At 34.8% G+C, this 14,977-nt stretch overlaps 1 protein-coding gene across 1 annotated transcript in view; it reads right to left on the reverse strand.

Moving 5' to 3' along the window:
- PPIP5K2 (diphosphoinositol pentakisphosphate kinase 2) overlaps window positions 1–14,977 on the reverse strand; it is a 124,555-nt gene that overhangs the window by 30,837 nt on the left and 78,741 nt on the right. The window contains exons 23-25 of the mRNA XM_044662568.1: window positions 3,410–3,574; window positions 1,852–1,968; window positions 943–1,116 (exon numbers count right to left, since the gene is read on the reverse strand). Coding sequence (XP_044518503.1) covers window positions 943–1,116; window positions 1,852–1,968; window positions 3,410–3,574 — 456 coding nt within the window. The remainder of the gene's footprint in view (window positions 1–942; window positions 1,117–1,851; window positions 1,969–3,409; window positions 3,575–14,977) is intronic.

Below are 14,977 nucleotides of genomic sequence, written 5' to 3' on the forward strand. Positions count from 1 at the left end.
AGGAAACCAAATGCCCACTCTTAACAGCTCCTGTACTGAAAAAGGGGTGGGAGGGAAACAATAACAAAAAGGGGAAAGACAGTAAGTTAAGGTCACCAAACAGTTACTGCTCCATGCATGGACTTTATCAGAGTAACCTTTAAATCGATACAGCCTTAATGGATACCATAATCCCTTTTTCTAGAATTAACTTCTTTTAAGGTCCAATGGAAATTGCTGAATTTCTCATAGAAGTCAGAAATAATAAGCACATCTTCCATTGTAAAAAACAAAAATGAAAGCCTCTACAATATTTTGAACTTCAACAACAAGAAGATACTTCTGGATTAACTTTATTTTGCACCAAAAATATTGAGGTATACAATTTTTACCTTATTTTGGGGGGGAAAAGGTTCAAAATATTGTACAGTTCAATGGAAGTTTTTTAAAAAATGTTCCTCAAGTTAGAAACCTCCCCATAAAGGAGTTGAGGAAGAAAATGACTAGAACTAGTTTATCTCCTGCAGAGTTATCTATGGGCCACTAAAAATCTGATATATAGAAAAAATCTTAAATCCCCAAATCTAAATAGCATCTAATTTTTTCAATTATGGAAAAAATTAAATTTACCTATCACCAAATTAAGTATTTTTAAAAGTCTTAAAGGACAACTAAGCCAAAACAAGGGTTTCATTTAATTAGTCAAACTAAAACTCCAAAAATTTAGAATTTTAAAATTAAACAAATCATAGAAATTTAGACACACAGAAAATGCTGTGAAACAATGCAGTTATTTTCTTTCCCTCAAAAGTTCTTAGAAATCACAAGCATTTAACAATGTTCAAATTAATTTCAAACAGAAGAATGTATTCCAATAGAAAACCAAGGGATTAGATGTCCTCAAAGACAGTTATTTGTTGCTCTGAATGCATAAAAATGTTTAATGAAGTAAAGTTTAGAAACCTGTTGCCATGAGCCAAAAATACTGGATGTGAATGCCAGTGATTGAGGGGAGACAGGGGAAGAGGTGATTTGTTCCCCTGATCTGCGTCTTCGACGCCCAGTACCCACACCACTGGTGTAATGCAGCCAGGTACCAGTACCCTCTGGGCTAGACACACTCAGGGGGCTCTCTTCCTGGAAGTGAGAAAGGGGGCAAAAAACAAAAACAAAAACAAAACAAAACAGCAAAGCATGCACAGTTAGATACAATAGAGTCAAATGATCAGAAAGAAAAAAAAATACAGTTTGTACACTTTCATTCACTTTTCTAAAACTATTAAACAGTAACTAGGACTTCAAAATATTTCAGTATTTAACTTGATAGCTTAACAGAAATATTACCATTAATTCTTCCTTAGACCTAATATTTTCATAAATTTTTTTGATAAAAAAACTATCAAATACATACTTAGTTCTAATTGAGGAAAAAAGAGGTATAAATCATCTACTTCATACATACTGTACTGCTTAATAGTTTTTACCTCCCTCATCAAGCAGATAAACTATCCCAATTTCTATTCCATATTGTTTTAACATTTTCAGTATTCCATTTATTTTTATTCAAGAGGCTTCAAAATGGATTTTGCAACCCAAAGCCCTAATGAACTGTGCTAAGAAGTGATGAGATTTCAAAGTATGAAAAGTATTACTGCCTGCCAAATATTAAAAAAAAACAAAAGAAAAAAACTTTTTAACAGAATAAAATGGAATCAAACTGCACTTGTTTATACTTTCAAGCTATCAATTTTTCTACCCCCTCCAAAGACTATTTTGAAGAGTTCAGTAGGTAAAACATGCAGCAAACATTCCCAGTTTATATGTTTGCATGTTCAGGTTTCAGACAGTGAGGACAGAGTAAAATCTACTTGCACCAAATGAAGAGAATAGTCTGTTTCTCTGTGTGTCTTTAGGAAGTACAAACTTCTGATTTCCATGGAGGTGGTGGGCGCTGGAAAAAGTCTTCAAGGTTTTACTTGAATAGTCTACCTTATGGAAGTAAAAGTTTAGCATGGCATAGAAATATCTTTTGAAAACAACTATTTAAGCATTTAACAGAACATAAGGTTTTATAAATGTGCCATCCAAATTTTGAAAAATTAATTGATTTTGTTAGAGACTTTTGCAAATACAATAGCTCAGACACGAAATGAATGTTCACCAATGCATTTGCTATGGTAGTGTTCTGAGCTATTTAGAGTGCAGAAGAGTAAGTTTTACTGTAGAAAAATGTGTTAAAGAATCTGAACAATAGAAGGCTACTATGCTCAACAAAATATTAAAATCACTGCCCTCACACAAAAAGAATCAGGCTAATAATACTATATGTTACTTCCCAAGTTTTCTGAAATGAAGTGGTCTTAGCCAATCTAAGCTTCTTATTTCTTAAGTAAATGTAATGGCACAAATAAGAATTGTGGTCAAGGAAATAATATCTGATGTATTTTCTTAAAATTCTACTACCAACTCAGGATCCCTCGATAATAAAAGAGACTACTTACTATACGTACATGTCAAAGACTTAATGGAAATACTGTTTTGAGAATTGTTTAAAATGAAGCTGAATTCTATTCCTCCCCAGTTATTACTATTCACAATACATACACTGATTATTCTAATGCCTATAAATGTATTTTTTATAATTTAATAGTATTTAATGATTTCATCTGAGCTTTTGTCAAAAGATTTACAGAAATTAAGCAGTAACCTGATTTGATTTGGAAGGCATCAGCACGTTACAGAATACTTATATTTCAAAACAAAGTAATTTTAACCTGTAGATGTATGTATCGTTGTATGATTATGATGCTCAAGGTACTTAATGCTTTCTTTTCAAATATTACCAAAGTGCTTTTGCTACTGGGTATAAAGAAGTTACTATGATATCTATTAATTTTAAACATTAATCACTGCGATTTAATTGAATTAGGAAAATTTATTAATGTTGAAATTTTGTTGAAGCTACTAACTTGGTGTTCCTTTCCTTAAACTGCTATCATTCAAGTCAGTTGTTGCTGAAGCAATTTTATTAATTCCTTCTCACATCAAACCAAAAATCCCTTCTCTCTCAACAAGTCTTTTTTTTTTAAGATTAAAAGAAAAAACCTTATACCACAGTAGCCTCCAGTGACAATGAGAAGACAGTTAATCTGTAAGAATTTGTAAGGATTTATCTTGGTATCCTTAGACATGTTATGTCACAAAACTAAAAATATAAAGTTTGGTGACCTAAATTTTACAATTGTTACCATTTTTTTAATGATGAAAAAAATCATTATTATTTAAAGATAAAAAATAAACACAGTTTTTTTTTTCATTCAGAATTTCTTCTAAGTCCCCACCTTGATTAAATTTAAGCTGTATTTTCTTTTCTATTTTCTTAAACTATTAGTTTCTTTTAGGGAGAACATGCTGTAACATACATACTTACTTCGGTTTTCCTAGGTCGTATAACAGAAGTTTTTTTGAATATATGAATTGGATCTGATACCATAGGTTTACAAAGTAATGCACATTTTTCAGGCTCATCCTTTTTATGTCTAAGTCCCTCATCAGTGGAGTCAGTTCTTCTGGAAGTTTTCTTTTTTTCTTCATTCTGTAGGTAGAAAGTATTATAAATTTTTCTTTAAGTAAGACAAAGGCTTTGGCTACAATAACTAAAAACTTATATTTATAGTGGCAAAAATCACATGAACCATTCATATAAAAATATGTTCAATTCAACATTATTGAAGTTGTACTATTTGCCCCAAACTGGAAAATATGAAGCAATGCAAATGATTAGCTTCTTAACTTGAATCTTTTGAGGGGAGATCAGATGCTAGCATATAGAACAATCAAAACATTATAATATACAATGCAATAAATGCTGATTTAATCAAATGCCAAAATGAAAAATGGAAAAGAAAATTTGCCAAAAACAAAAATAAATGTGGAACAAAGAAAGGAGAGAACAAGCATTTATATAGCACCTATGTACTGAGCACTGTGCTAAGTACTTTTTATAAATATTAACTCATTTGATCCTCACCACAATTCTGGGAAGTAGGTGCTATTTTTATCTCTATTTTACAGTTGAAGAAAACAAGGTGAACAGAAGAAGTTAAGTGACTTGCCCAAAATCACTCAGTTAGAAAGCGTCTGAGGGTGGATTTGAACTCAGGTCTTCCAGGCCCAGGATTCTATTCACTGTACCACTAGTTGTCTCTAAGAACAGAATGAGATGATTTCAAGGTACCAATTTGTCTCCTCTTTCTAAAGTTCTTTTTGGGAAGATGGACTTCAGTAGTTGCAAAAGAAGGACAGAAATGTGAAAATTGAGATTGCTGAGATTTTCACAGCCAAAACCAATGAGATGATGAATATAATGAAGGACTAAATAGTACAAAATGTAGCTAACATTTATTTTTCATGTCTGTGTATTAAATTTTTAGACAAGAACTAGGAAATTGAAATTTAAAGAAAACGTATATCACATTATTTCCTTGACCTCAGTTCTTATTTGTACTATTACAGTCACTTAAGAAATTAGAAATTTAGGATGGCCAAGGCTACTTCATTTCAGAAAATTACAAAAAGTTTCTGATTTCCATATGCATTTCCCTGATTGTTGAAAACATTTATGGGTTTTCAGTGTTTAAAACTGTTTGTGACCCTTATTTTATTTTTAAATGCTTAATTAATTGCTTTCAAGAGTTATTTTTCTGCCATGCCATAACATGTAATTCTACAAGGTATATACTAAAACTCTGAAATTTTCTATCAACCATTACTTTTATAGAAATCAGCAAAGTCTTCCTTAATCTCCCCATGATAATTTCATTCTTCAAAGGGTAGAGAAAAACAACAAAGGGAACTTTCATTTTGGATGTTATTCTTGGTAATGAAGAAAAACTGATCGCTGGGATTAAATTATGGGAACTCTGGCATTAAGTGAATACTACAGTATGGAGTTTGTGACAAACTTTGACATGTGCCATAGATTTTATGAAGGTAGATTTCAAAAGACTCAGAAGAATGATATGTTTTCATATTTCAGTTCTCATAGAATTAAATGCTTCAGAAGAAGTCAGTTGAGGAGGGATGGGAAACCTTTGAAAGGAGGAAAAATGTAATTTGTCTATAAATAATGGTATGGCTATATACGGAACTCAACAATCAAATTAGATTTTTTTTAAACATTAGATTTTAAAAAGAAACAGAAGATGGAAGCAAGGATAGGTTATATGGAATGAATACAAAGTGCCCCCCACGTTTTTGTCCCATTTTAAGCTATTAAAGTTTAAAACTAAGACTTTTTTGGGTCACTATATGGGGTATATTCTTATAAAAATTGTGTTGTGAATGTTAAAGCTCAGAATAAGCTGAAGCAAGTGAGAGATGCTAAGGACCAAAGTACTTTGGATTTTTTAAAAAGACATATTGGGTAAAAAACGGAAGACTAACAAGAGATAGGGAATTTACTTGAATAGATAGTAACTAAAAAAAGTGTACAAAGTCAATCTGAGTGATCACATATTCAAAACCTTGCTCAAACTTTGGGCATAAGTGTAGCCAGTCTGCAGGAGATGGCAATCAGGGTCCAGAAATACTCTTGTGCATGCCCACTTAGACAGGGGAGGAGCTAAGGAGGTACAAATCCCATCTCCTTATTAAATGTTTACCAGTCAACATACTTTTGCCTTTATATGGAAGTTGTTTACTCCAATTTATAAAAGCAGAGTGTAGTTTGAAATCTGTGCTGGCCTCACTCCAAATGCTTGCTGCCTTAGTGGGCTAATGAATGTCTTTTGTCTTATTTCCTGGGTTTGCCTTATTGACCAGGGCACGGCCTAAATCAGGATTTTCTCTTTAACAATTTGGTGATCATAACTGACATAACTAATTACTGAGTGAGCCCACCATTAGACTCCATAGCTGGTACTCAGACTTTTGTCTAATTGAAGGTTGGAGTGGATTCTCTCAGTGGTTAGTAAAGTAGTGTGAGAATTAAACTCCCCAAACTCAGGAAAGTGAGAAATAGGCCCTGCCCTTGTGCATGAAAAGAGGAGCTGCACATGAAGAAAAGGGGGCAGTGGTGAGCAGCTAGTCTTACCCAACACTAGATTGCCAAGGAAAAGAAAAGTAATGGATATTGTTATCATTATAAGATTGGGGCAGAGTGAGACTCCCACTAACTCCTTACTGACAAGCTGCTAAAGGCTGGGACAATGGAAAACTGTCAGTTCACTGGGAATACCCCAATCTCCAGTGCTAAATTCCGGCACAGACTCAGAACAAAGATAACTGTGGAAAATAAATTTCGCCAGATATTTAGGAGACCTTTGGTTATACCAGTGGTACCCAAACTTTTTTGGCCTACCGCCCCCTTTCCAGAAAAAAATATTACTTAGCACCCCTTAGAAATTAATTTTAAAAAATTTTAATAGCAATTAATAGGAAAGATAAATGCACCTGTGGCCATCACCACTTCCCTGGATCGCTGTGGCACCCACCAGGGGGTGGTGGAGTGCACTTTGGGAATCCCTGGCTGTCATTTGCTCATGTTAAAAAAGAATTAAAGATCTAGAGCTTAGGCAAATGGTGGGACTTTTGGGACTGCCCCTTATTACCATATCCATATAATTTGGGTTTCTTAGAAACAAAGACCACCACAGCACCCTTAGGAATAACTTTTGTATAGAAAAAAGGCAGATAAGATTAAGTACTGGTAAGGGAGATTGAAAAACAAAAACAAAAACAAAAAACAAAACAAAGTGGGGCTGGGTGTGTAAAAGGAAAAGGCACTTTAAAAAGAGTTTACAGGAAATTAAGCAGGACTGGGCTTCCAGTAGAGGGAGACATCCCTCAGATTATCAACAGGGGGACCATCATAAAGAACCAGGTGCTACATGGACCACTCCAGGCCCTTTGTCCCTGTCATAGCAAATGCTACAGACTATATCTTGCTTTGAATACTAGGGATGAATATTCATAAGGAGAGGAGAATGTAAACTTTAAAGAAAGTTGGAGTCTATTTACATTGAATGTGACTGGGAAGTTTAAAGATAAAGGGTTTGGAGTTTGGAAAGAGTTTGAAGGAGGGTTTTGATCACACTGAGAAAAGAAAAGTATGAAGAATGTTGTTTTATGATTTTGATATGAATAAGAATTTATGATCTGGAAAAAAATAGTAATATTTTTGCAACATGGAATTATTTAGGGATAGCATACCAAAAACTGTTCTTAAAGGACCATAAAAAGAATATATTTTAGTTGCTATGTGAGGAATATGAATTCCTCACAGACCCTAAGAGAGGGCTCAGAATATATCTTTGGCAGTAGACTATCTCAAAGTACCAGGCCTTATAATGTGAAGTGCTAGTAGTAAATGGCCTTTGGGGAAACTGAGATTCTGTATTTGATGCCTTTTGTACATATAGATTTTTTTATTTTAAAATTTTTATTTATTATTTCAAAATATTTTTCTATGATTCATGTTCTTTTCTTCCCCTCTCCTCTCTCCCCTCTTCCAGAGGCAACAAGCATTTCCACTGGATTTTATATGTATCATTGTTCAAAACCTATTTCCATGTCATTAATATTTGCAATAGAGTGATCATTCAAAGTAAACATCCCCAGTCATATACCCATCGAACCATGTTATCAATCATATGTACATATAGATTTAAATGTGACAATTTATTCTAGTCTCATTTTAAGTGAGATCTGTTCTATTAGTATAATTGTGATGTTTGACCTTCTATAAGTAAATCAGACCTTTGGAAAAGACACTTAATATTTGCAATTTGGGCACTGTCTCCGTTGACCACCTGTTTATTTGGGCTTGCTCTGTGGGACCTTAACCTCACCTGTAACCTATTATGCATTTGTTTTTAGCCCTTTCTGCCCTGTTTGCGTATCTATAGTTGGGGGAACCAAGACCAAAATGCTACCTACACCTTTAATTGAACTAATTGTTGGATATACACCCATACCCCTTTAACTTTAGAGGAAGGGGTGACCTTGGAAGTGGTGGGGCAAGACAGCTAGGACTTGTGTGATTATTTGTTTGCCAAAATATGGGGAACTATAATTACAAAGCTAACAGTACTGCCATGTATGGAAGAATTCCTCAACATCCTTTATATTATGCTGGAAGAAAATGAGTAACATCTCCCAGTTTTTACCCCCAAACCTGCAGAGGATATGAAGCTCAAAGGGATTGCTAAAATCCCAGATAACTGAGTCAAATCCTTTTGATAGGCAAAAACATTGGGCTCAACCTAAGATGAAGAATTTTAATAGGGATAAATATCTTACACCTAAGTTCTTGAGAATATGGAAAAGGTTTAGAAAATGATTAGACTTCAGTTTTATAAAAAAATATCTAGGAGTTTTAGAAGACTTTAAACTCAGTAAATCAATTGTGTAAATATAGCAGCCAAAAAAAAAAAGAAATTTAATTTGAGGCTGCATTAAGAGATGCTTATCTTCCAGGAACAGCAAGGTAATAATTTCACTGTACTCTGCCCTCACCTGACAACACCAAGGATATGGTGTTCAGTTCTGAGTTTAAGTATAATTGGATGAACTGGAGAGTGTCTAGAGGAGAGTAATCAGGATGGTGAAAGGTCCTGAGTCTATATTGTATGAAGACTGATTGAAGGAAATAGAAATATTTAGACTGGAGAAAAGAAAACTTAGGAGGGAAACAATAACCATCTTCAAAAGGGTGGAAGACTGTCAAATAGAGATTAGATTTGTTCTTTTTTGGTGACGAAGGGTAGAAAAAAGGCCAGTGGGTGGGAGTTGTAAAAAGGAAGATTTAAGCTTGAGGTTTTGGTTGATTTCCTAAGAATGAGAGCTATCCAAAAATGAAATGGGTCAGAATCAGGGTTCATTCTCATTGGAGGTTTTTGAGCAGAGGCTAAAGGACCATTTGCTGTGTATATTACTGTGGAGATCCCTTTCATGCATGGGTTGGATTAGATGATAGTTGAAGTCCTTTCCCATTCTCAAATTCCATGATTTAATGAACTAGTTCTTTTTATGACCTCAGGAACCAATTTAAAGATGAGGTCTTGAGTTAGGATATACCTCTCAATCTAGTTGAAAGAGTATGTATCAAAAAATTTCTAGTTTCAGAGTGACAGGAAGAAATGTTTTTATAAACTAAGACCTATAAAATGATATTTTTAAGGGTGTTTTAAGCAGAATAAAAAGAGGCTTAAAATTTCCCTTGGAGGTCTATTTGTTATATGGTTCATTTTGGAGAAATACTATCTACTGTCCTCTAGTTCAGGAACTACTTATATGTTGCAGCTAGGTAGTTCACTTGGTTTGATATCCCAAAGTCTATTCTTGTTAATAAATTTGGGAATTTGTTTTAGTACCCAGATTCAGTTCTCAATGATCTTAACATGAAAGGAAATTAAGCATATTCTAGAATGATTATTAATGTGGCAGATGAATACCAAATTATTTGATAGGCTCTGGCTCATTTTGTTTGCATGGGTCTTTAGAGAACTTCAGAAATGACACTACTGTTTTTAGTTTTAATAGGTTAATATGGAACACATTTATCTAGCAAGGTCAGATCTCCTAGGTCCAAATATGGCAGTGTGTAGCATATCCTATAACTGAAGTGTTAGTTGTCTAAATGGTAACAGTGAAGGATATATGATATGAGGTAACTATTGTTTTAAGCCATTCTAGGCAGGCCCCAGATATCCAATTGCTGAGGTTTGAATAGACTGTGGGCTAAAACAACTCCATTTTGACAGCAGTTCATCTATTTTGTCCCGCCCTTGTTTGTAATGCAACACTTAACCTGTCTATGTGACCTTTCTTTTTACTGAAACAGGAAAGCCAGTCCGATTTCTTAGGGCAACCCTACAAGATAGCTAATATGAAGAAAAGCCTTTCCTGCTACTAGCCCAACAACAGACCTGTCAAATGATGGATACTACCATCCCCTATTTCTACCCTGAAATTCCCTAGCAAAAAGCTTAAGGTACTCTATACCCAATTCACCTCCTACCAAAACTGAAACCTCTAGGTTTCCATTGTTAAGGAGTTCCTTAGTTTGTAAATTTTTGGTTTGGGTTCTGGCTAATTTCAACACTAATAATTTAACCCACAAGAGCATCCTTTTAAGGATGGGTCTCCTCAATCCTTCCCAACATAGAGTAACTACTACAGTTTGGGGTAAATAAGCATGTGGATATAGAACCTAGGATATGAACAGAAAACAGGCAAGGAAACAGTATAGGAAAAGAACTGCGAATTATTTTCTGTATTTTCCATTAATGCTGAGAGATGGGAATAACATCTGGTGTGTTTCTAGTAACTTGTGGAGCCAATTCTTTAGGAAGCCATGTATAAAAATAACTACCTAGAACTATCCCCATACTTTAAGTTCCTAATGACAATAACAACAGCAAAAATGACCCTTAGCATTTATAATACTTTAAGGTTAGCAAAGCACTTTACAAATATTACCTCATTTTATCCCCACAAAAAACCCCAAGAGGTACTATTATTTTCTCCATTTGACAGATGAAGAAACTGCAGCATACAGAGCTTAAGTGACTTGCCCAAGGTCACATGTAGTTAAGCATCTTGAGGTGGGATTTGAATTCAAGTCTGTCTATCCACTGTGCCATATAGCTATTCCTAATGATTTATAGAATTGGGAAGTATACATTTGTGCCTGAGTTATTCTTAGGAGAATTTTGCAGGATATCTGGTTGACTGGATTATACTGGCAACTACACATCCCTCTCATATTAGATGATGCCAGATCAGGTGGCCTTTGGAAATATAAACTATATAGATTATAATTTGGATGGATCTCCTATTATAATCTAGTTGTTCTTAGAGAGAGGCCACTCTAATCAAGATGAGAATGAGAGGGCCTAGATCAACATCTCACACCCTATACCAAGATAAACTCAGAATGGGTGAATAACATGAATATAAAGAAGGAAACTATAGGTAAATTGGATGAGCACAGAATAGTATACTTGTCAGATCTATGGGAAGGGAAAGATTTTAAAACCAAGCAAGACTTAGAAAAAAATCACAAAATGTAAAATAAATAATTTTGACTACATTAAACTAAAAAGTTTTTGTACACACAAAACCAATGCTACCAAAATTAGAAGGGAAACAACAAATTGGGAAAAAATCTTTATAACAAAAAACTCAGATAAAGGTCTAATTACTCAAATATACAAGGAGCTAAATCAATTGTACAAAAAAAAATCAAGCCATCTCCCAATTGATAAATGGGCAAGGGACATGAATAGGCAATTCTTAGATAAAGAAATCAAAACTATCAATAAGCACATGAGAAAGTATTCTAAATCTCTAATAATTAGAGAAATGCAAATCAAAACAACTCTGAGGTATCACTTCACACTTAGTAGATTGGTTAAAATGATAACAAGGGAGAGTAATGAATGTTGGAGGGGATGTGGCAAAATTGGGACATTAATGCATTGTTGGTGGAGTTGTGAACTGATCCAATAATTCTGGATGGCAATTTGGAACTATGCTCAAAGGGCTTTAAAAGACTACCTGCCTTTTGATCCAGCCATAGCACTGCTTAGATTATTTACCTCAAAGAGATAATAAGGAAAAAGACTTATACAAAAATATTTATAGCCGCACTCTTTGTGGTGGCAAAAAATTGGAAAATGAGAGAATGTCCTTCGATTAGGGAATGGCCGAACAAATTGTGGTATCTGTTGGTGATGGAATACTATTGTGCTCAAAGGAATAAAGAACTGGAATGACCTCCAGTAAATGATGCAGAGTGAAAGGAGCAGAACCAGGAGAACATTGTACACAGAGACTCCTACACTATGATACAACTGAACATAACAGACTTCTCTACTAGCAGCAATGCAAGGATCCAGAGCAAGGCTGAGGGACTTATGAGAAAGAAAACTAGCCACATTCAGAGGAAGAACTGTGGGAGTAGAAACAGAAGAAAAACAACTGCTTGAACACATGGGCTGTTGGGGATATTATTGGGGATGTAGACACTAAAGGATAACACTAGTCCAACTATCAATAATATGGAATTAGGTCTTGAACAATGATACATGTAAAACCCAGTGGAATTGTGTGTCAGCTAAGGGGGTTTGGGGAACTTGGGGGAAAGGGAAAGAACATGAAATGTGTAACTAGGGGAAAATATTCAAAATAAAAATTGAAAAAAAAAATGAAGTGCATCAAGTGGGAAAAAAAGATTAGAATGAGAGTAGTTCCTAATTTTACAAATGGTTATCAGGCATGTTAGGGTATTAATATCTTAATGAGAATCACTAATTTATTTTATACCACTTATCTGTAATAAAGAATTACTTGGTCTGACTTCCAGTAAGATGACAGTAAAAGATTCTTGCCAAACCCAGATCCTTTTGCAGAATTTCGAAATTTGAGGGAATCCCAATATCCCCAATCCACACTTGAAAGGAGTATATAACACTCAAGACAGCTCCTTGCTTGAAAATGCAAATGTGGAAGAGCCTATTAATCAACATAAGTGCATTCTATTTTTGGATAACTCTAGATGTTAGAATATTGTTTTTTTACATCAAATCTTTGTAATTTCTACCCAGCCTTCTTATTTCTGCTATATGGAATCAAACAAAATCCTCCTTCCTCATGAAAGCTTATTTATATACTTGAAGATAGGGTTTCATATCTACTCTAAGTTTTCACTTCTTAGGAACTATTATCTCCAATTTGATCCTCAGTTAAGCACTTCGAAATTTTATACTCCATAAAACTGAAGAGTAGGGATCATCCAAGAACCCATTAAACTGAACACTTGGTCAGAAAGACATGCCAGAGGACCCCTTTACCAGTATGAGGAGCAGGAAAAGCCACTACCTAGCAGCTCTATTACTACCTAGTTTGGGTCACAGTTCCATAGCAGAGAGAAGCAGTCACTGTCTTGAGGGAGTAAAGTCCCTTCTTGTATAAGGAGCAGAGTTCAAACCAGGAAGGCAATAAAAAAATCACTTCCAAGTTTATATCGTGTTGGAAGCACCAAAAACTTTTGAGGCCAGGCCCCTAGACTGATTGTGAAAGCAAAGAGACATTAAAAAAAAAAACCAGAAGCTCAAACTACTCATCCTTTATACAACTGTAACAAAGTCCAAAGTCGAGAAACAGGCTGGGAAAATGGGCAAAAAATAAAAAAGAACATGACCATAGTGACAGGGAAGTATGAGGAGACACAAACTCAGAAGACAATGACTTGAAAATATCTAAAAGCAAAGCCTCAAAGAAAGAAAAGCAAATTGGACCTAAGCTTAGCAAGAATTCCTAGAAGATCTAAAGAATGAGATTTAAGAAAAAAAACCAAGACCAAAAATGATTTAAAAAACCAAGAGCAAGAAGGGAAAAATTGGGACAAAGAATGGGAGCTCTATAGGTAAATTATGAAGAGAAAATTAACAGCTTGATAAGAGGCACAACCCCCAACCCCCACCAAAAATACCATCTTAAAAATAAGAATTGGCCAAATGGTAAAATATGCACAAAACTATTGAAGAAAATAATCCCATAAAAAAAAGAATTAGTCAAGTGGAAGCTAGAGAACCAATGAAATATCAAGAAAAATTTCTAAAAAAGTCAAAAGATGAAAATAATAGAAACAAAATGTGAAATATCTAGGGAAAATATGTAATATAGAGATAATTAAAAAATTGTGCTTCCTGAAATCCATGAATAAAAATAAAGCTTAAATCTTATATTTCAGGAAATTATCAAAGAAGATGAGGATTGTGAGAAAATGGTGGAATAAGGTGGGAAATTACCTGGCTTTCCCAAATTCCCTCACAAATAACTTAGATTACTTTTCTATTTATATTTTCAATTATACATAGAAATGATTTTTGACAATTGCTATATGACATTTTGCAATTCAGATTTTCTCCCTCCTTCCTTTCTCTCCCCTTGGTAGTATACTACTATTATGCAATATACATTTCATATTCCTTATGGCATGAAAGATGACACATATAATTTTTTAAAAATTCATGAAGAAAATAAAGTGAAAAATGGCATGCCTTTTTTTTTTAACATTTATTAATATACATTTTTAACATGGTTACCTGATTCATGCTCCTCTTATCCCCTTCGCCCCCCCCAACCCACCCCGCACTCCCCCCACCCATGGTCGATGCGCATTTCCACTAGTTTTGTCATGTGTCCTTGATCAAGACCAATTTCTAAATTGTTGGTAGTTGCATTGGTGTGGTAGTGTCGAGTCCACACCCTCAATCACTTCCACCCCGACCCATGCTTTCAAGCAGTTGTTTTTCTTATATGTTTCCTCTCCTGCATTCCTTCCTCTGAATGTGGGTAGCATCTTTACCATAAATCCCTCAGAATTGTCCTGGGTCATTGTATTGCTGCTGGTACAGAGGTCCATTACATTCAATTTTACCACAGTATATCAGTCTCTATGTACAATGTTCTTCTGGCTCTGCTCCTTTCGCTCTGCATCAGTTCCCGGAGGTCTCTCCAGTTCGCCTGGAACTCCTCCAGTTTATTATTCCTTTTAGCACAATAGTATTCCATCACCCGCATATACCACAGTTTGTTCAGCCATTCCCCAATTGAAGGACATACCCTCCTTTTCCAATTTGTTGCCACCACAAAAAGCGCAGCTATGAATATTTTCGTACAAGTCTGTTTATCTATGATCTCTTTGGGGTACAAACCCAGCAATGGTATGACTGGATCAAAGGACAGGCATTCTTTTATAGCCCTTTGAGGATGGTTCCAAATTGCCATCCAGAATGGCTGGATCAGTTCACAGCTCCACCAGCAATGCATTAATGTCCCAATTTTGCCACATTCCCTCCAACATTCATTACTCTCCCCTTCTTTCATTTTAGCCAATCTGCTAGGTGTGAGGTGATACCTCAGAGTTGTTTTGATTTGCATTTCTCTAATTATTAGAGATTTGGAACACTTTCTCATGTGCTTATTG

This window comes from Gracilinanus agilis, chromosome 1 (genome assembly GCF_016433145.1).
Source record: "Gracilinanus agilis isolate LMUSP501 chromosome 1, AgileGrace, whole genome shotgun sequence".
NCBI classification, from domain to species: domain Eukaryota; kingdom Metazoa; phylum Chordata; class Mammalia; order Didelphimorphia; family Didelphidae; genus Gracilinanus; species Gracilinanus agilis.